This window comes from Brassica napus, chromosome C6 (assembly GCF_020379485.1).
Source record: "Brassica napus cultivar Da-Ae chromosome C6, Da-Ae, whole genome shotgun sequence".
Taxonomy (NCBI): Eukaryota; Viridiplantae; Streptophyta; class Magnoliopsida; order Brassicales; family Brassicaceae; genus Brassica; species Brassica napus.
The window spans coordinates 44,367,279-44,389,519 of record NC_063449.1 but is presented as its reverse complement, the minus strand read 5'-3'; the positions used below and the strand labels follow the sequence as shown (position 1 = coordinate 44,389,519).

The window sequence follows — 22,241 nt, the reverse complement described above, 5'->3', positions numbered from 1 at the left end:
CAGAGCATTGACAAATTAACTATTTTCAATACCAAATATTAAAAGAAAGATGGAAGACATAACAATCCAACGTCGCTTACAGTCTCATCACGTTAGGTTCGAAATCAAGAATAAAAGTCATGAACTTTATAGATCTCCTCTACAAATCTGTTAGGCATATGGAACCACATCAAAAGCCAATCTTGAAAAAAAAGAATTTGTATTATTTAATCAAAATCAAGAATGATAATTCTTCTATACACCAGCAAACTCACTCCAAAAATAGAATGAAACATTCCTAGTTCTAAGCCACATCTTACTAACTTTAGTCATATACTAAACTTAATGATACATTAAAAACCGGTTCAGACACTTAACCCTAACCAGATCTAACACCTAGACAACCTAACCATTCCATTGCAAGATTTGTTCCCCTATACAAAACCGACTCGAAAGCTGCAGAAAAGGCTCTGTCTCTGAAGGCTAATTGTCTGAATAGTTCACGAACTTTCCTGAACCTCAGAAGCTCTACTTCGTAAACAAGCTTTATACCGGCTGAAACAAGAAGCTGCTTGTCTTGTGTAGTGATGATAACTATACTCCCCGGACCAAAACAGCTGAAATCCTCTGCAAGAGCATCAAAGTGTTCAAGTTCGTTAACTTCGTTCGCCACTAGCAGAACCTTCTGGTTCGAATTCGATTCTACTTGGACCCTTTTAAGAACCTCTTGGCGTAGATGCGACATGTGCCGATCCTGAGATATCCTCTTCACGTTCTCCAGGAAGCAATGGCTTTCGAAGTGTTGGCAGATGTTCCTGTACACGAACTTAGCGAGAGCTGATCTACCGTTGCCTCCTCTCGCCCAAATCCCGACAACTCTCACATTCTTCTTCGAGTTCAGATCTAGTAACCGTGACAGAGCTTTCATGTGCGCATCAATCCCCACTAGGTTGCTTCCGGTTCTTGTTGGTTTTCTCGTTGTATCAATCAACGTTGATATCCTCTTAGCAATCTCATCGACCATCATCGAGTCATCTTCCCTGAAGACAAAAAAAGATCCAACCTTTTAAACCTAAAACCTAGACATCCCATCATCGTAGTAACTTGATCGTCAAGTAAACGATTTTTTTTTTTACCATTTCAATGTGCAGACGCCGGAGATACTCGCAAGATTGGTCAACGCTTGTCTCCACGAGAGGACTTTCTCGCGATCTTCTCTCTTCTCGTGCTTCTCTAACTGTACGGCGACCTGACCGATCTGCCGCCTCACGTGACACGGGTCAACGCCGTGGAAGACGGGGATCACGGTGAGGGAGTCTTTATTCTCGACATCCATGATCTTGACGAGTTCTTCGAGGCACCAAGTGGAGGCTGCGTAGTTCGCGGAGATCACGACGACGGCGAACTTCGACTCCTCGATGGCGCGTTCTAGCTCCGGCGAAATCTTCCGGCCGCTCTCGAGATCCTTGTCGTCTTTGAAGGTGCGGATGTTCCTTCGGACGAGTTCTTTGTAGAGGAAGCTGATGAAGCTGCGGCGAGTGTCGAGTCCTCTGAAGCTCAGAAAGACATCGTACTTCCGAAGGGAGGTGCTTGGTGTAATAGAAGAAGACATCTTGAATGATTGTGTCTGAGTGGAGAGAAAAAGAGCCCATTTTTATAAGTAGCCGGTGTTCGTGAGTTTCAAGAGAGACTCGCTCTTACTTCGAGAGAAGTTTATTTCCTCGAATTTTCTTTTCATTTTTTGTTGTCAACTTTGATTCTGTCAGCTATATTCTGACCGTGTTGTAAAAACAAATTGTATGTTTTCGAAGAATATCAAGATAAGATATTTGTTTTACAAGTCGATTATATGGAATGTTTTCAAAAATAACGAATCACATTCAACAAATTCAAAAGTTTGTAAAATATATCATTTTTACAATAATTTATGGACAATTCTCTCACATAACATTTTTTAAGTTTTTGTCGCAAAAATAACTTTCAAAAAATTAAATGACCAAAATATCTCTTTTTTATTTTGAAAATTTTAATTTTAACTTTTTATTTTTAAAAATTTGAACTCATCCACAAAACTCAACCCCTTAACTCTAAATCCTAAATCTTAGATTAGTTAAATCTAAAGGTATAAATGCATATTTACCCTTCAATAAAATCTTTTTTGATCATTTTCCTATTTGGAAATCTATTTTTGTGAAAATAAACTAAAAAGTGCTATCTAAGAATTTTTTTCATAATTTATTGTTTTCTATTGAAATATATACATAGAACAAAATAATATATGTTTCATAATTTTAATTTCCTAATAGGTTCTATTTATATTGTAGTATATCAAAGATTTTCAAAAAAAAAAATTGTATTAATCTGTATAATTATTGATAAATTGTTTTTTCCTGAAACTCAAAAACTAAAGTTTTTGGTATAATGAATCATCTATTAAACCATTAAACTAAATAATTTTCACAAATAGTACGGATCAATTGGATATCTTTGTGGAAGATCCAACATCTATTAAATTAAACAGACATCCAATTAATCACACGCGTTAACCAAGCTTTCGTTTGATTAGACAATAATCAGGGCGTTTGGGTGTCTTTCTTATGCGCTTAGGCAACCGATATTAAGAGAAGTGATTCATACTGTACTACAGTCTACAAATACATTCGTAGTTTTCCTATTATTTTTTCAATGCACATGGTGCGACTTTGTATCAAATGGGAAATGCAGGTGAAATAATAATAATTATTAAACAATATTAAGTAAGTATGATATAGAGAGACGAAGGTGTGCAGAAGTAACCAAAATATAATTTAATAACCAACATTTCTTGTTTCACATAAAGAGATAATGCATAACATAACTAGGAGATTGGAGTGTTGCATATCAGGTTATAGGCAAATAGCACGTTGTTTGTTTTGCAACGATGTCTAATTCATTTTCTTTTCCACGAAGATGATGAGAAAATCAGAAATTTAATCGAAATGGGCATATTAATGGTATTGTGACGTATAACTACTATTAACTACTATCACACCTAATCAGGCTGAGATATAACCGTAACCACAAAACTAAATAGAAATACTATTTTATCGGTTTCCTTTGAAAGAAATGTGATCGAATTTGGACAGAATTAACATTGTCCCATTTGTGTTGGTTCAGTTTACTTGTTAGTCCAGTTTACTAATATTTATTCAGTCACATGGAATTTAATAAGATGAAATTCCATATATTAGAATAAGTTTTTTAGTTCACAAAAAAAAAAAGAATAAGTTTTTTTTCGAGAAATGGCCTTCAAAATATTTTTTAAAAATAACTTCGATTCAATGTTCTTAGGTTTTACATAAACAAAAAAAAAGAATGGTGTATTATTTATTCCTTACCAAAAGAAGAGTGTTACACACAACTGGTAAATCCATATCCAAAAGAAAATAAAGAACAAACAAACACATCAATTCAATATTCCTGAATCTAACAATAGTATAAACAACAACAATAACAATATTATTTGAATTAAATCTACTCTTTGTATATACAAAGGCGTTTGTCTTTTTCTTTTTAAGAACTAGCGACTATATATTAATGCATTCAGTCTTTCCCTAAGCTTACTTCTGTCACATAATAAAGCCACTAAACATTTTAGGGTCCAAAAGAATTTAATACCAGGAAAGTAGATGGGTCGATAAGTAGACTGCTCCAAACCAACAGGATCCACCTCTCTCTGTTTGAATGCTTCTGACCTAAAGAGCTTTCGAACTTCGTAGCATTTCAAGAGCTCAACTTCATAGACACTCTTCACACCCCATGAACTAAGCAATTGCCTATCTTGTGTGGTTATGACGACTCTGCTGCCATGACCAAACCAGCTAAACTCCTCACCAAGGGCTTCTAACTGTTCGATCTTGTCCACGTCGTTAGCCACAAGTAGAACCTTCTTGTTCCTGAGCCTTGCTTTGATCGCTTTAAGACACCTATGAGAGCCCTTTGTGCTCAACCCTTCCCCTTGCATCTTGGAAAGAAGCTCTTCTTGTAGATGAGATCTGCGGCAGTGTTGTGAGATCTTTCTCACGTCTTCGAGGAAACAGTGAGCTTCAAAGTTATATGAGATGCTCTCGTAAACGTGTCTTGCAAGTGCTGATCTTCCCATGCTTCCTCTTCCCCATATCCCAATGACTCGCACACCTTGGTTTGAGTTTAGATCCAACCGTGGATACAATTCATTCATGTGTTCATCGATACCAATTAGGTTATTGCCATTTCCTGGTGTTACGGAGAACAACATCTTTGATACTCTTTCTGTAATTCCATCGACCAGCTTCGAGTCATCTTCCCTGAGAAAAAACAGAGTAAACAACAAAGCAAACAGAGTAAAAACAGAGCAAAACAGAGTGAAACAGAGCAAAAACAGAGTAAAGCAGAGCAAAAACAGAGCAAAACAGAGTAATCAACAACTAATCAAGAAGAAGAAGACTCATCAAAAATAGAAACATATCTTACCAGTTCTTTGAACATTCACCAGAGATCTCAGCCAAATAATTCAACGCATCCCTCCACGATTTGACCTTCTCTCTGCTCTGTCTCTTCTCATGTTTCTTGAACTGTTTCGCAACTTCTTCTCTCTGCCACCTCACGTGAGAAGGATCAACCTCGTAGAAAATAGGCAGCACTTTGATCAAACCCTTCTTCTCCCGTTTCAGAATCTTCACAAGCTCTTCAAGACACCAGTAGGAAGCTGAGTAAGTCTTAGAGACAACCACGACGGCGATCTCTGACCCTTTGATGGCTTGTAGAAGCTCCTGTGGGAACGGACGGCCCCTCTCCAACTCCTTGTCGTCTTTGAAAGTTCGAATCTCTATCGCCACTAACTCCTTGTAGAGAAAGCTGACGAAGTTCTTGCGAGTATCTGGGCCCCTGAAGCTTAGAAAGACGTCGTATTTCCGAGGAGTGAAAGAGGAAGAAGACAGTGATGACCTGGATTCGAGTAGTCGCAATGATTTAACTTTTGTCTTAAAGCACGATAGTTTTTTCATGATTCTGTTCATCTTTAATTCTTTTTATTTTTTTTTATTTTTTATATATGGACTTTTTTGAGTTTGCAGTGTAGCCGAAAGGAGTTATGAAACTATTTAGTTTTTATAGAGGAAGAGACACATTTAGTTAGTGCTTAACGGTAACGAAATTACCATTAAATTTCCAAGAAACATTGCATGAAGTTATAAACCATTGTATATATATATTTTCTAATCAGGTTAGAATGATAAGAATATCTCCATTTTGTTCTTTAAATATACCCCATTTTTATGTGAAAACGCTATGAAATGAACTGAAATATCCATGATTAGAGTAAATAAATCTCTATATATCTTTGATATTGCTTTGTTTAATATTGAAGTAAAATGTAGCGATCTCATGATCATTTTTTGTAAAATAATTTTACTTAAAAGGAAATTAATATATTGTACTTTTAAAATATTATACGTACGTCTCGTGATTTTCTATCTGTTTTAAAATTTTCGTCATACATCTGGCCCACCCGCCCTCCTTATCTAAGAAGTTGAGTTCATTTTTTTGTGGTGTATAGTGTATACTGCTGCTTCAAGCTTTTAATGTGTTTATTTTGGTAATTGATATATATCGAGCAAAGCTTTTTATAACCACGTGTGTAATTAGTGTTCGCGATTTATTTATTTTCTCTTTTGGGAATTTTTTTCAGTTTGATTGCATTTGACAAGTGTACCAAAAATGAGTAACAAATTATTTATTTTTTGGACATCAACAAATTAATTTTATTTATAATAAGCAAAAACCCACATTATATTTTTGAATAACATTATCGTGAATTGTCGTAGCGGTAAAAAGTTACATTAGGATAAACCTAAAAAGAATATGCTCATTTTATTCATTAGGTATCCAGTTCATGTGAAAAGTTCAATTAACTAGTGGAGATGGAATGAAAGGCCAAATATTAAATTAGCTAACGTGTCTTAGGTATAATTTTTTATATTGTTCTGTTTGAACTTACAAATTATTAATTTTGCAGTCAAATGTAAAGATCAGTGATCCTTTTTTCTGTTATGATAAGTAGGTTTGTTAAAATAATTTGACGACTCATAAGATATCGATAAATTTCATGCCGAAACTATACTTTTTAAATCTACATTCTATGTTTTATCATAAAACTTAGTCCAACCGCCCACTTTGTGTTTTAGGCTAGTTTCTTAGCTTACATTTCTTGGAAATTTAAAAACCATTAAACATATATTATAAACTTCGAGCTATCGTTAATATATTTGTTTTAAGAAGTATATTCAACTCAAAAATAAAAATAAAATACGTGTCCAATTGTCCATGATATACATGGTTCTTTACGTGCCGAACGTCGTCCTAGACACCGTGAAATGAACGTTTAAAAAATAAAAACCGAGTTATTCGAAATCGCCTAGAATCGTTCTACATTTGTAGAGACATGTTTACGTGTAAGTGACAAATATAATAGGCATATCCCAAAGCTGAAACAAGTTATTTGTGACACATAATAAAATATTACGATAAATAAATAGTTCTGATATCAAAAATTATGATATCTTCTCGAAATAATATAATAAAATAGTATATGAAATCTTCATTTACAAATACTTAAAAGTCAACATCCATGCTGGAAATCCATAATATAAAATAACATCCAAAATATAGATAACAACATAAATCCGAAAGTCTGAAATAGGAAATAATATAAACGATAAAAGTCCAAAGGTCTAAAAACCCATAAAAGCGATAAAAGCGATAATAGCGATAGAAGCCTAAAAATCCAATAGCCCAATAGCATATAACACCGATCCGATAAACAGTCATGTTCGTTGGTCTCACCTGAAAGAAAAAAAAGAAAGAGGGGTGAGCAACATGGTCAGTAAACAGTGATTTCGAGCTTTTAGAAAAATTAACGGACCGATCGCTGGAACGGAATGGACCCACGGGCTGAGAGAGCGGACGTGGGTGGCCCATTAGGTGTGGACGGTCAGGACGTTATATTATTTTTCACAAAAGTTTTGAAATTGTTTGTCATGTCACAATCAAAAATTCCAAAGTAATAGTTTAATTTCTGTCTAATGCATGCAACGTCACATATACCGGAGATTGTGATACTTTTATCGTACCTTAAAAATCAATATAATTTGTCTGCTAAATTATATATTTAATTGTCGTTGAAAATTTCTAACGTATTTTATACGATATTGTCGTGCAGTCACTGAGTTCGTAAGCCCTAACGTCAGTAACGTATACCACTATACTTTGCCGAGTCACACATTCGTAGCAGACTGCTACAGTGTTTAGTTTTACTATATCCGATAAAGAAGTCAACTAGACAGTTTTGGAAATGTGTTAAGCATTCTAGATTCAAATCATATCAAATTCAGATTTATCCGTTTGTGCGATCAGTCGAAATAGATATATAATTATTTTTGGAAACAATCACGTCTTTTAACAATGATAAAATGATCCCTAAGTAACTAATCGGTTGGATCTTGGTTTGCCGGATTATAAAAAAAAAGCCAAATAGATTTTTAATTTTCTTGTATGTCATAGTATTCTCTGTTTACAATTATGAAGTAAAGTCAAAACCAGTTTAATTAATTAGTGGAAATATATGGAACGAAAGGTCAAATAGTTAAATTAGCTAATGTGTATTTAGATATATTTGTAAATTGTTTTGTTTGAACTTATAACTTATTTATTTTGCAGTCTAATGTAAAGACCTCTTTCTGTGTTATGATAAGCATGGTTTGTTTAAATAATTTGACGACTTATAAGATTTTTTTTTTTGAACAACGACGACTTATAAGATATCAATAAAATTTATACAGTTTTTTAATCTACATTCTATGTTTTATCATAAACTTAGACCAGCCGCCCACTTTGTGCGTTTAGGCTAGTTTCCTATAGCTACACATTTCATGGAAACTTAAAAACAATAAACGTATATGTTATACATTTCGAGCTATTGTAATAAGAAGCATATTCAACCAAACATAAAAATAATAAGTGACCATGATTTTTGCCTGAGATCATATGGAAAACATGGTTCTTCACGTGCCGTATGTCCTAGAACCGTGAACGTTAAAAAAGTAAAAACCGAGTTATTATCGAAATCGCCAAAGAATGGTTCTACCTTTATAGAGACATGTTTACGTGCAAGTAAAAAAAATATAATAGTCATATCCTAAAGTTGAAACATGTTATTTTTCACAAAAGTTATAGAAGTATTTGTTATGTCACAATCATATATTCCAAAGCAATAGTTTAATTTCTCTTTAACGCATTGCGCATGCAACGTCACAGATGCTGGAGATTTGGATACTTTTATCGTACCTTGAAAATTAATATAAGTTTTTTGCTAAATATATAGAATCGTCGTTGAAAGTTTCTAACATATTTTATACGATATTGTCGTGCAGTAGTCACTGAGTTCGTAAGTCGTAACGTAAGTAACGTATGCTAGTATGCTACTATACTTTGCCGAGTCACATATTCGTCGCAGACTAGTACAGTGTTTTGTTTTACCTTTTATCAATGAAGAAGTCAAATAGAATTTTTTATTTTTCTGGTTAGTCATGGTACTCTGTGTTCAGAATTAAGAAATAAAGTCAGGGCCACTCCCGGTATTGTTTAAGACGAAAGAGTCAAACGCTAACATTAGAATTAATCTGAACTCGTCTGTTTGAAAAGTCGATAAAGTTTTTTTTTTTTTTTGAAAGCTAAACCCGGATTTATTAAAGACACAGACCTAATCCACCGGGTGGGAAGTACAACCCACGAATAGATTTTTTTCCGGATATTCAAATGGACCGTAAACAATGGCCTCATATCCGCGTGACCACATATGAAGCTAATAATTTCGCACTAGAGAAGAATCGATCTCTGACCTGGACCAACAGGGCAACTCCTCTTCCGATGGAAACCACTTGACCACCACAAAGTGGTTAAGTCGATAAAATTGTAACCTATACCTATGTGATTTTTCTGATTTAATTTTATACATGGAAAGAATTGTTAGAAGTTTTTATTAGAAAGGAAAATTCTTAATTATAAAACAAGACCAGTACAACATAATTTCTTAAAGAGAACAGAGAAACATGACTTGTATATATCAGATTTACATGGATCTACAATATGATTTGTTGGTAAAACCAACCAAGAATATAAGATATCAATCAATAAAAGCATAGATCGGACAATGTAAATTATCAGGCAGAGACAGAAACAGTACCCACTGTTGGTCTTTCTTAGACAGAAAGTGTGAAATGAGAGATCAGATCTTCCTCTTCAAAAGCTTCTCTTTCTCTGTTTTTGCATGTTAGTCATGTAAGGTTCGAAATGAATAATGGAAGTTAGGAACTTAACATAAAAGAAAAAAAGCAAATCTTGAAAAAAAATTTGTATTATTTAATCAAATAAAGAATGATAATTCTTCTATACACCAGCAATCTCACTCAAAAAATAGACGCAAAGATTCCTTATCTTATTGTAGTGGAATCAGTTAAAAAAATATATAGCAACAATAAACACCACTATTACAATAAACAGATGTAATTTAAATATCATATATAAGAAATAATTGTTCAAACATAATATATAACCCATCCACTAAAAAATTAATTTAAATATTTAACGAAGTTCAATGAACGAACCTAATTCAATTGTAATATTGAAGATTAAAGTAAATAGCAGTAAAATCTAAATGAATACAGAAATATACTGTATAATAATTTGATAAGAAATAAATAAAAGCAAATAAAATAAATAAAAACTCTCTTAATAAAATTTCATTATTTTATTCAGATTCTGAATCGTAACTAAGCATGGTATTATGCAATTTAGTCAATCATCTGTGATTCTCAATATTTAAATATCATATAAAAGTAAATAATTTATAAAATAACTGCTCAAACATAATATATAACCATCCACTAAAAAAAGTCAACTTATAAATTAGACAAACCTGTGATTTTTAACAAAAAAAAATAAAAAAAATAGTGAACGCTCTAAATACTTAGTGTGAGTATTTTAAATGTACGTAAAAGAAATATGTATTATATTGTTTCTTCACTTAATCTAAATATGTATTCTATGGTTTCTTCACTTACATACCCGCCCTACGGGCGGGTTTACCCTAGTTTATATAATATAATGTATTTGAAAAGTAGTAAGATGATCATTTTGCAATATTATATATATATATATATGCTATATAAACACATAATTATATATATATATATATATATATATATATATAAACACTATCTAAGAAAATGTAGTAAACCAATTATGGTTCTGGTGCTTTGTTGTAAGAAAGATTTAGGGGTGAATGTTCATGTATCTATTCGGGCTTGGTACAGTTTATCCGGGTTTTGGATTTTAGAAGTTAAAGATTTTAATCCTATTCATATATTTATAAATTTTGGTTCGAGTTTGATTCAGATCATTACAGGTTCAATTTAAGTTTAGATACCCATTAAATTATGTAAAAAAGAGAAAAATACAAATATATTTAAAATCCTCAAAACAATGTACAACATATATATTAGAATTATGTAAGACTAAATACTAAAATTAACATCAAAATTGGTTCGGTTTGGATATTTGAGTGGATAACAAATAGGTATTATGAATATTTTTGGTGTTTTGAAACTTTTAGCTATTTTTAGATATTTTTACTTGTGACTATTTTTGGTAATTTTTAGATATTAAATTATTTTGAATATTTTTAGATATTCAGTTTAAAATAATTAATATATTTTAAGTATATAATTGTGATTTATATATCTTCTGGTACTCAAAATATTTCGGTTTGGTCGGATTTGATTCAGATTCTTCAGATATCAAAGTTTTAAATCACTCATATATTTAATTAGTTTCAGTTTTGGTTCACTATTACTTTTTCGAGCCGGGTTGGTTCTTCAAATTCATATATTTTGTTGCCTTAGTATATTTAACATCATTTCTAATTTCTATTTTTTTTGGCATCACTTCTAAATTTTATTATTAAATGAATAAAAAGACAAAAAAAAATTGAAATGTTTTTTAGTTTAAAAAAAATATTCGTTGTTTAAAATATAATATTTAGATTTTAGATAATTCTTATTATTATTATTTTTAATCCCTTATTTTAACAAACAAAATTAAATTCGTTTTTATTTTTAACTAATTTATATATTTTATTCATTAAAGATATAAACGATATTAACAACTCTGACTTTAACTTGAGCTTGAATACTAAATTGAATTTCAAAATCCATATATACTCAAAATCACATCGCAAATAATAATATATATTATATTCTGATGACATTTATTTATAGAATTTAGCCAGTGGTTAGTATAAATTTAGGATTTGCAGTTCGTATTGCCTTTCTGAAGTTAAAATAGTATGTAGCCTTAGATGATTTATTCGGCCCACTAATCAGTTAATTAGGCCTAATACCCTTTTTAGCTTGGAAAATATTCAAATGGGCTATTCTTAATTTAGAAGTTTTACAATTTAGCAATTACAGAATACTCATTTTATGTCTGTAAAGTTCTATAAATATTCGTAGCCAACTGTTAAAGATCCAAAGTCTAATTAAAGGCAAAAGAGAGCCCATAACTTGTAGAAATGTATAAAGTTTTTGAATTTGTTTAAGTGGACAGTGGATAAGGACCATAAGGTATACTTTACAACAGTTCATGTTTTCATTTGAATCAATTAATATAAAATCGATATTAGTTACTCACACAATCATCACGACGTGACGATCACACCATTCCAACTAATAAAAAAAATACAAGGAGCTCGCTAACCTTTGACATTTTATGATTAGAGAGGCGATCACCTTAATCTTCTAATTAGTTTGTTGACCTTCAGAGTTTAGACCCTAAATTAATTTCTGTCACTCATAATCAGTTTTAAAATAATTTATATCATTAATAGTATGCAACCGTACCTAGCAAAAATCAATTATTAGCTGGAATAAGCCACCAAAGCATTTGATAACATAACGTGACTAAAATTAACTAAATAAACCAAAAAGGCTATTTTGATATAGTAATGAATATTTCAGCACCATTAAAGCATATGATATGGCAACACAATTAACAGTTTTAATCTTTCAACCAACATGGTACTATAATGCTGTCGGTTCAAACTATTTTTTTTCTCAATAACTTTAAATGTTTGCAATAATTCTTCTTATGACATCGGATAACTGAATAATTATGAGATGTAGACCATTTCATCCTTTTGACCGTAATTAGTTACAAGAAGAAGAAAAAAAAAACATCAATCTCTTTGAAATTCCAAGGTTTCTATGTCTTAATGCGTAATTAAAAATTAAAATTTTACTTAGGAAAAACACTATTCCAAATGTATTTTAATAATATAAATTAATTAAATTTGGGAAAAATTGCGCGTCACTGTTCTTCTTCTTCTCTCTCTCTATCTAAAGCGGAAACGAATAGTTACAGTTCACAAAGTAATCTCTTCCTCTTCAAAAGCTTCTCTTTCTCTTTCCTCCGTTAGACCCGCTCTCTCTCCAGTCCCCTTCTTCTTCGTCTTCCCTTTCCTCATCTCTCTTTTCTAATACGATGACATCGAAGAACAACGGCTTGTCAGCCGCGCTTGTCTCCAATCTCCAGGACGTGCTTTCCAAGAGAAAAGGAGGCAGCGATGAATCGGAGGAGGAGCCTCCCTCCACTTCCGTTGCGGCCAAGGAGGAGGAGGAGAAGGAGATCGACGATGACTCAAGACCAATCGTTTTAGTCACGAATGGAGATGGGATTGATTCTCCTGGGCTCGTCTCTCTCGTTGAGGCTTTGGTTAGCGAAGAGCTCTACAATGTTCACGTCTGTGCTCCTCAAACGTACGCTTTCGATTGTTGATTTGTTCGTCTTCTTGTTTAAAGTTTGGAACTTTTGGTAAGGCTTGTGAATTGGATATGTGGGCAGGGACAAATCGGTTTCCTCTCATTCTATGACTCCTGGAGAAACCATCGCTGCGAGTTCTGTTGATATCAAAGGTGCCACCGCCTTTGAAGTTTCAGGTTTGTGCATTCTGATTCAATGATTATGAATACAAAAAGGAACGTTTTTTTAATCTGAAAGCTGGAGTCTTTGTTGGAACAAGATCCGTTGATTCATAGGCTTTGAGGTTATTTGTTGTGGTTGTTGTTCTCAGGGACTCCTGTGGACTGCATCTCGTTAGGATTATCAGGAGCGCTTTTCGCTTGGTCTAAACCAATACTGGTTAGTATTTTATTATAATCATCATTGAGATGTTATGGTACTATCTTGTAATTTCTGCTTATTTTCTTTAGGTGATTAGTGGAATCAATCAGGGATCAAGCTGTGGGCATCAAATGTTAGTGTTTTTGTCTTTGTATATATTCCTTGTCTGTCCATGGAGCTATGTGTTTTCCTGATGGGAGAATCATCCTTCAGGTTCTATTCCGGTGCAGTGGCTGGAGCTAGGGAAGCTTTGGTTTCTGGAGTACCTTCTTTGTCAATATCACTGAACTGGTGAGTTTTAATTATGGGAATGCATGCGTGCTGCTATATATGTGGACGTGTTTGGCCATGAACACTTTTTTTTTTTCCTAATCAAATTATAGGAAGAAAGGTGAAAGCAAAGAAAGTGACTTTAAGGAGGCTGTTGGTGTCTGTTTACCTTTGATAAACGCAACTATCAGAGACATTGAGAAAGGAGTTTTCCCTAAAGACTGCTCTCTCAACATAGCAGTTCCAACATCACCCTCTTCAAACAAGGTTTTTTTTTTTATTATCAGAAACTGATTTTTGAATGGTTCGGATTCTTTATGCTAAGAACACAATCTATGCCTGCATTGGTCACCGTGTTCTTTGTTGTTGTGAAAATTAGAATCTCACTATTCAACGGTTTAGGGAAGTTGATGTTTCGTTTACGTATGAATAGGGTTTCAAGGTAACAAAACAAAGCATGTGGAGGCAGAGTCCTAGCTGGCAAGCTGTTTCAGCTAACCGCCACCCTGGTGCTGGGAATTTCATGTCTGACCAACAAAGCCTAGGAGCTCAGCTTGCCCAGCTTGGCAGAGATGCTTCAGCTGCTGTGAGTTAACTCCTCCTAGTCACAAGTTTTAAACTTCAACTTTGTTATTTCTGTAATTTGTTGTTGGTTCTGAAGGTCCAAGATTAGTTAATAAGACCACTGAGATTAAGATATGTGGCAATATCAGGGGGCTGCTCGTCGTTTTACAACACAGAAGAAGAGTATTGTGGAGATTGAATCGGTTGGTGTTGCACCTAAAACTGAGAGCCGTGTTAAGAAATACTTTCGCCTAGAGGTAAAGAAATTTTTTGAACTCTGTTCTCTTCAAGTGTCTTAGATCCTGAGTTCTGAATATGTGTATGTGCAGTTTGTGGCTAAAGAAGAAGAACATACGGATGAAGATTCGGATATCAAGGCTCTAGAAGATGGTTTTGTAAGTTGACATGATGATCATATGCTCTTTTCTGAATCAACCCTTATTGATACTAATCTAAATACTTGCCCTTTTTGTAATGACAGGTATCTGTGACTCCACTGTCCCTACTTCCAAAAATGGATTCAGAAACTCATGCCGCAGTGTCAGAATGGATCTCCAAAGCCCTTAACTCTGATCAATGAAAAAGGTCATACTCAGTAAATTATGTTGCATGATTTTGGCCAAAACCCCTGCCAACAAATCTGGTAACTCGATATTGCATTTGTTTGTTCTTGTGGTCTTGTTGTTATTTAACACGCATTTTTCTATATTATTTGTTTGATCCCCCTACAAGTCTCGTGGGTTGTTTTTTTATTGATTGTCGTCAGTAGCTGTTTGGGAACGCTTACCTTTGTAATTGAAAAAGGGTCGGTCTGTTTTCTCATTCATACAACATTGTTTTTTTCTTGTATACCTTTTGATTGAGTGACAGGCATATAGAACATGATCCACATTCTGATTGTCAAAAACAAAACAAAAAAAAAGTGATATAAAGGTGAATTACTCTCCGTCATCAGCTGCCAGATTTCAATTGTATTTATTGTCTTGGAACTTATTCACATGCTGCATATTTGCGAGACTTAAAAGAGTTCTTATGCCATCCGAGTCAAACGAATGCTTACGAGTTACGAGACTTGGCTGAATCCACCCATCACATACAATACAACATAAGAAAAATACACACATGCACACATTATCAAACGACAAGCATACAAACGAGTTTAGTGACGAACATATTTTCTTGTTCGTCTTATTCAATCACAAATCGCACAACATTACTTAATTCAAACAAATCCATGTGGAGAAATGACATAATTTTTGAACAAGACCAATGATCGATCATTCTAGAGCCAAGCAATATAGCGGGAAACAGTTTGCTTCATCTACTCCAATGTGATTGTCCACTTTGATCGGACGCCTTGGTGCATAGTTATCTGCTCTTAGGTACCTATTAACCTCCGAAGCATAGTTATCACGTGACGCTTCCAGTCCACGCAATGTACTTACCCATTCATCTTTTCCCTTATCGTGTAGAAACGACCCCAACACTTTGAGGGCCAGAGGAAGACGATTCGCCAAATGTACAGCCTGGAAGGAGAGACTTTCGAAACCGGGGAGAGGGCTGCTCTGCTTGAAAGCAAACTCTGAGAAGAAAGCAAGAGCTTCCTCGTATCTTGGAGACTCAACCTCGTAGATGTGTTCTACTCCACATTGAGTAAGCAAAGACCTGTCTTGTGTGATCACAATGACTAGACTTCCTGGTCCAAACCAACTAGCATCTTGAATTATACCTCTTAGCTGATTAATGTCATCTACACCATCAGCAACACGCAGAACCTTGCGGTGTCCCATCAGTTCTTTGATGCCCTTGTCGGAGCTAAGTTTCTTATACCTTTCTATAGGTTGCACCTGCAGTGAACTGGGTGGGCACAGGAACGATATTTTGTCGTCTTTGAAAATATTGGTAGAATAATGGTGCTGAAATCTTGGTGAGATCTCCTCGTAAAGGGCCCTTGCAAGAGTTGTCTTCCCAACACCTTCAACTCCACAGATACCAATTATACCTGACTCTGCACGCTGTACAGCCTGTACTAAACCACGCAACTTTGCTAGGCGAAGCTTCGTGTACATAATCGACAAGTAAGTGGAGTCGTAGGGCGTAAAACGAAAGCTGAGCGGGAATGATCTCTGGTTAGTTTCAATATCACATGTGGTCGTGGGAGTTAATCTGAACTCATTCTCTAGCTTCAAACTCCGAACCGGACCTAAACCAGTACTATAATAGCTTGGCCCGGAAGATTTCAGGATATTAGAAACGAATTCAGTCACTTTATCCACCAGCTCTGAGTCGTCCTCCCTATCATGTAGAATGAGTTTTTTTTTTTTTTAAATATAAACTAAGTTCGATCAATAACTATTATTACAATCAGTGCAGGTTAATTTAACAACAGCTACATTTTTTAAGGGGTCAATACATTAATTTCTTGATTATTTCACCATATTTTAGAGAGAAAATATCATTTAAAATAAATCGTGTTGGTGATGTGACCCCTTTCCTTATAGCGTAGTTCCGCCACTGATTACAATCCTTGTTTCAAATAAAAAAAAAAAAAAAATATATATATATATATATATATATATATATATAATAGAGCAAAGTTTATTTATAGAAGAAAAAGTCTTTTTATCAAAAACAGCATGCAAAACTGAAAATTGTAAAATAGAAATTATTAAACCTTAAAATATTGAATATTCTTAACAAATAATGAAAAAAGTTTCAAAAGATAAAATACATATTTATTACTCTAAATTCTAAAATCTTAAACCCAAAGTTCTAGAGATATACTTTTTTATAAATGTTATTTTGTGATTTTTTGTGTAGCATTTTCAGAATAAAAAATAGTTTTACTGATAGAATATTACGTTTTAATATTAACTCCTTAACATAAAAACGGTATTAATTTGGCTATTTGCTCATTAGCACAAAAAGAAAAGAAAAAAAAAACTTGCAATCTAAAAACAAAATTAAACGAATAAATAATAACAAACAATTGTACCAGTCACTGGAATGGAAGCTAGGTTTACGAGACACCTGAGCAGTCAGCCATTTTCTCACCATCTCCAAGTTCCCACCCTGCACTTTCGCGTATTTTTTTACGTGACTTAAGATATCCAAAGGACTAATTTGGAAGAAGATAGGAACTACTCTCAAAGTTCCTATCTTCTCACACTCTATCATCCTGCTAAGGTCCTTCACCATCCATTCCGAAACCGAGTAGCTCTTTGTTATAACGGGGACTGAAACTAGCGACTTTCCCATAGCCTCATGATCCGTGGCCTCTAAAGGCTCAGAGGCTATGAAACTTGTGATGCAACTGGTCTTGAACGAGCTAAGGAGATGGCTCACAAAAGTTTTTCGCGTATCTTCCCCTCGAAAACTCACGAACACTTGGGGAGTCATAATTAGGAGAAAAGCCAATGGAAGCTTTCGTAAGTTGTTCTTTCTTTTTTTTTTGCAAAGAAATTTATTAAAGTTTCTCGAGAGATGATATATATACGAAGCAGCTGAAAAAAGTCGTAGCTGCAAGAGTAACGTGACCTACACACCTCTTTTACAAATAGTGAACCAGTCGTCTATATTCCTTTCTCACGAATAAAGTCACGAAACATTCCTTGCTTTTGGAAAATAAATAGAAAACATCTGGTTGTTTAAGTTTAGATAAAGTTTTTACATAAGAATGATGGTGATATAACACTTTTTAAAGTAAAAGAATATACCAGTAAATGATGTACAGCGTTAGCTAAGTTGGCACGATATGTCTTTTTCATTGACCCAAGTATTTAGAAATCAAGTTGAATTATCTAAAACTATATATGTGTCTTATCTGCATAAGTTAAACAACCTAAACAGTTTAAAAGTTTGAACAAGTTACATAACACTATAAAACTGACAAAAAGATTCTATTGCACCAAGAAGATCATGTCAAAGACTAGTGGTTTAGCACGATAGACTGCAAAACAAATCTAACATCTATTACATTGATTAGTAATCAGAGAACTGGTGAACTAATAGCTTTTGAAGAAAATTTTGTAAACCTATGAGAAAGAAAACAAGTTGTGTAATGGGCAAGTCTCTTACATAGTTAGTTTTGGTTCTACGACCTCTATAAATTAATACTCGATAAATTATTAATCTCTATAAATTAATAAATTTTATCGGTCTCAACTTGGCCGGTTCAAAATTTAATACAAATTGATAAAATAATAAGATAATATTTTTTTAGAAAATTTTATGTAAATATATGGTCTCATTAAAATTATAAATTAATAATTTATATGTATACATATTTTATATAAGTAAGTACCTATTGCTATATTATTTGTTTTATATTCACAATGAAATTATCTTTATATTTTCTTCACTTAATATATTTTTGATGAGATTTAGTAATATTATATCTAAAACTATATTTAAGTTCGAGCCAATATATATTATATACATCAAATCATATAATAAAATTCATATAAATGTCAAATTTCAAAAAATAACAGTTAATGTCTATACAATAAAATCAAATATTTTTATTATCTTAGAATAAATATATCTTAAAATAAAAAATCTAAAGAAGAAAACTTTTATAAATTAATATCTCTATAAATTAATAAAATTTCAAAGTTCCGAAATTATTAATTTATAGAGGTTTTACTGTATAACAACCAATTATAAAACTTTCATTTAGCAAAATGACTAAAACTTTCCTTTAAAATGGAGGGAATCTAAACCCTTTAATTATGTTTGTAATTCATTCGGGTAAACTAGTTTTTTCGCATAATGATTTCTGTTATCTTTAAAATTTACCTTGTGCATAAAAACTATTTTATGTTATATTAGAGTATTTATGTTGTCTAAAATTCATAAGGAGAAATGATTCAAAGAAGAGAATATCGTTCTAGTATAAGAGGGAGTGTCTAACTGAGCACATCAACTAAAATAGTCGACTCATTCTTTTATATGACACCCATTTTTGCAAGCATATCATTTGGCCACTTTATCGACTCAGCAATATAGCCATTCATTAACATTATTCAAACGTGTTCTAGACAGTGCAGATTTCGTATTTTTTTCTGTTTCTTGCAACAAACTTGAATGGGTTAGTAGGCTGATGAATGAACTCCTATGAGTCTTCTCCCTGCGTGTAAAAAACTTTAACTCTAGACATGTGTCTAGAATGCTTTGGAAACACATTGCAGTCCAGGCACTCTCATTAGAAACTTAAGTTACCCTTGCAGTCCATGCTTTTGTAGAGTTGATCCAGGCTTCACTAGGACTAGCTTGCTTTCTCTTGTGAGATAGGGGCGTACGCCACTCTGGATGGGTTCTGACGATTATGTAGTTAATGCTTTTAGAGAGTGGATCAAGACTTCCATAGGACTAGTTTTTCTGAGAATTGGCCATATAATACGAAATGCAACGAGATTTAAACATTGCCCTAGGAAATTAATCGATTAATGTTTATGTTGAATCAACTCTTCATTGTTTTAGTATCCAAAAAATAACACAAAAACAGGACGACCAGTCGTATTGTTAATTAAAATTATATAGCTGTAATTAGGCTGCAACTAACTAATTTTAAATATAAGCCAATCTGTCGCAAACTTGAAGAATTCAAATTACAGTTCAAGGCGGGTCGCTCGCCCATGTACGACGTGGGCAATGTGTAAACAAACACATTGACTTCAACTTTTATTCTTGAACTTTTCTTCATCAAAATTCAAAAATCAACGACCTACTTCCTTATTAAGGTCCAAGCCAAGAGTTCATTCTACACAGATAAACATAGCATACCAATGGAGTTACCTCGTCCTGTGAGGCAGTACGATGTGTTCCTCAGCTTCCGAGGAGAAGACACTCGCAAAGGCATCGTCAGCCATTTGCACGGAGCATTTCGCCGCAAGGGAATAGAAAAAATATTCAAAGACGATAAAACACTCGAGATTGGAGACTCCATTTCCGAAGAAATCAAGGAGGCTATACATAATTCGAAGTTTGCGGTCGTAGTTATCTCAAAGAACTATGTTTCCTCCACTTGGTGTCTAGAGGAGCTACGCATGATAATGGAGCTTCACAACGAAAACCTACTCACTGCTGTTCCAGTCTTCTACAACGTTGTTCCATCCGATGTAAGACACCAGAAAGGAACCTTTTCTTTAGAAAGGTACGGATGTTCAAGAATCATGCTACTATTTTCCAGCAAGAAAAGAACAATGGCGGCAAAGGTTCAGAAGTGGAGAGAAGCTCTCACTGCGGTCGCAGATGCATCAGGCAAGGATTTGAGTAAATGGTGAGTTCACTCTTTTCCCTGTGAAATCACAATAAGCATCATCAACAATGAGGAAAATCACATTTTAAACTTTTAAATTGACATTTACATGTGTTTTAGGCTTCTTTTCTTTCACTAGCATTTAACAGTTTTGAGTTTTTTTTAAAGTCAAAATGGAGTGATTTTTTTTAACATATCAAATCTCGAACTTCATTTCACACTCAAAAACTGATCATATAAATGTATAATGTGACAAAAAAATAATAACGTGGAGAGATGACAATGTAAATAGTTATAACGTGATTTTTTTTTCACAAATACTTTACATAGAAAATATTTTTTTAAATTTTTAAAAGTTACTTTTTTTTTTTTGATCAAAATTTTTAAAAGTTACTATATTATAAAGAACTTTAAAAAATGCTAAAATTATAATTAACCAAAAATGAAGATTTTTGTTTTTAAAAAAATAATTTTATGGAAAACATAAAAAAATATGCTATAAAAATTAGAAATAAACAATAAATAAAAACTAAAAATAGTGTCGAGAATCAAAACCACAAAATATCATTTTGTTTTTGAATATAGTAACACAAATTATTATAGTATAATATTTTTTCTGACATCAAACTGTTGAAAGCCTTGTACTAACTCAAGTAGCCAAATATGAGAAGTAGAATCGCCATTTCGGCATCGCCAGGACAATGAGACCGACGCGTGGTAACACGTGATTAGTCTGGACCATTTCTGTAGAGCTATGATATCCCTGTATAATTCAAAAAAGAATCAACAAAAAAAAATACGTTGGTTGTAGGCCATGTTCGAAAATTCGCTACGCGCTATCTGTGCGGCAACCCTGGACCTAGCGAGTTGTGAAAAAATCGGTGATTAAGCGGGGATTAATCGGGGATTAATTTTATGTATGTTTGGTATATATATTATTATTTGTCCAACCATTACAAGATTTCACCGTAGTCTATTGGTTCGCGTATCTTTTATACAAGCAGGAGACCCGGGTTCGAGGCGATGTCTTGTATATTTTGTTATTTTTTTCATTTTTTCTTTAATGAATGCACATTTACTATACTACCCTCGTCTTCTTCCTTTTATCAGTCGCTCAAGAACCCTAATTCTGCGTTTTTCAACCATTTTTTTCCACGATTCCCCTGCGTTTTCACTGATTTTTATGATGTTTATGCCTAGTAATGATAGATTCACGGCGAAAATTATGATATTGTGCTTACAATTTAGAAAAATCAAACTTTTTGTAAAGAATCCGATTTTTTGGACGAATCGGGGCAAAACGCCACGGTAGCTTACCGATTCACGTTTAATCGCCGATTAAGCAGTCCTCGCGGGCGCGTTTTAGAACATGGGTTGTAGGTGAGCAGCTCATGATGGTTTATCTTCTTTTTTTCTTTCCATTAATATAGTAAGACATCTTATATTTTTCAAAAATTATAATTTGTAATTATTTTTTGTTAAATATTCAGTTTTTAAAAAATCTATAATATAGAGTTGATGTGAACTTTCTAAATTTTATCTTTAAAAAAAATATCTTAGTAGGGGTTATTGGTTGTTGTATTTGAATGGATTTGAAAATCCGAACTAAATTTAGTGTTATTGGTTCTGTGATTTTAAAATCTGTATTAAAATCATGTGTTATTGGTTTAATAATTCATAAACTCTATATTAAATCAAGTGTTATTCAATCGTACGGATTTACTAATATATTTGATTTTACAATGGATTTGAATGGATTTGTTTGAATTTTTTAGTTAAAAATACAAAGACTCAAATCCGAGAGAAAACCTTTGGATTTGCATATTTTACTTGGATTTATAAATATTATATGGATTTTTAAATCAATCAAAATATATAAACTTGTTATAAGAAAATCAATATCATTTCTCTTGGTCAT

The 22,241-nt window shown here is 33.2% G+C and overlaps 4 protein-coding genes across 4 annotated transcripts; 1 reads left to right on the top strand and 3 right to left on the bottom strand.

The window, feature by feature from the left end:
- Window positions 1-182: 182 nt before the first annotated feature.
- Window positions 183-1,674, bottom strand: LOC106404746 (disease resistance protein Roq1-like). Its single transcript, XM_013845431.3, has 2 exons — window positions 1,116-1,674; window positions 183-1,019 (listed from the first exon to the last, which is right to left on the bottom strand). The coding sequence occupies exons 1-2, from the start codon at window positions 1,589-1,591 to the stop codon at window positions 359-361; spliced, it is 1,137 nt and encodes a 378-aa protein (XP_013700885.1). The 5' UTR covers window positions 1,592-1,674; the 3' UTR covers window positions 183-358.
- A 1,645-nt stretch (window positions 1,675-3,319) lies between these two features.
- On the bottom strand, window positions 3,320-5,545 carry LOC106404964 (TMV resistance protein N-like). The gene is made up of 2 exons (XM_013845595.3): window positions 4,471-5,545; window positions 3,320-4,304 (listed from the first exon to the last, which is right to left on the bottom strand). Exons 1-2 carry the CDS (start codon window positions 5,013-5,015, stop codon window positions 3,539-3,541), a joined length of 1,311 nt encoding a protein of 436 aa, XP_013701049.2. The 5' UTR covers window positions 5,016-5,545; the 3' UTR covers window positions 3,320-3,538.
- Window positions 5,546-12,407: 6,862 nt separating this feature from the next.
- Window positions 12,408-14,953, top strand: LOC106402609 (5'-nucleotidase SurE). Its single transcript, XM_013843383.3, has 10 exons — window positions 12,408-12,866; window positions 12,952-13,046; window positions 13,181-13,248; window positions 13,320-13,363; window positions 13,444-13,521; window positions 13,614-13,767; window positions 13,934-14,086; window positions 14,214-14,321; window positions 14,394-14,459; window positions 14,546-14,953. Exons 1-10 carry the CDS (start codon window positions 12,592-12,594, stop codon window positions 14,642-14,644), a joined length of 1,140 nt encoding a protein of 379 aa, XP_013698837.1. The 5' UTR covers window positions 12,408-12,591; the 3' UTR covers window positions 14,645-14,953.
- LOC106405136 (probable disease resistance protein RPP1) lies at window positions 14,728-17,547 on the bottom strand. The gene is made up of 2 exons (XM_013845733.3): window positions 17,060-17,547; window positions 14,728-16,359 (listed from the first exon to the last, which is right to left on the bottom strand). Exons 1-2 carry the CDS (start codon window positions 17,461-17,463, stop codon window positions 15,342-15,344), a joined length of 1,422 nt encoding a protein of 473 aa, XP_013701187.1. The 5' UTR covers window positions 17,464-17,547; the 3' UTR covers window positions 14,728-15,341.
- Between the last annotated feature and the right edge of the window lie 4,694 nt (window positions 17,548-22,241).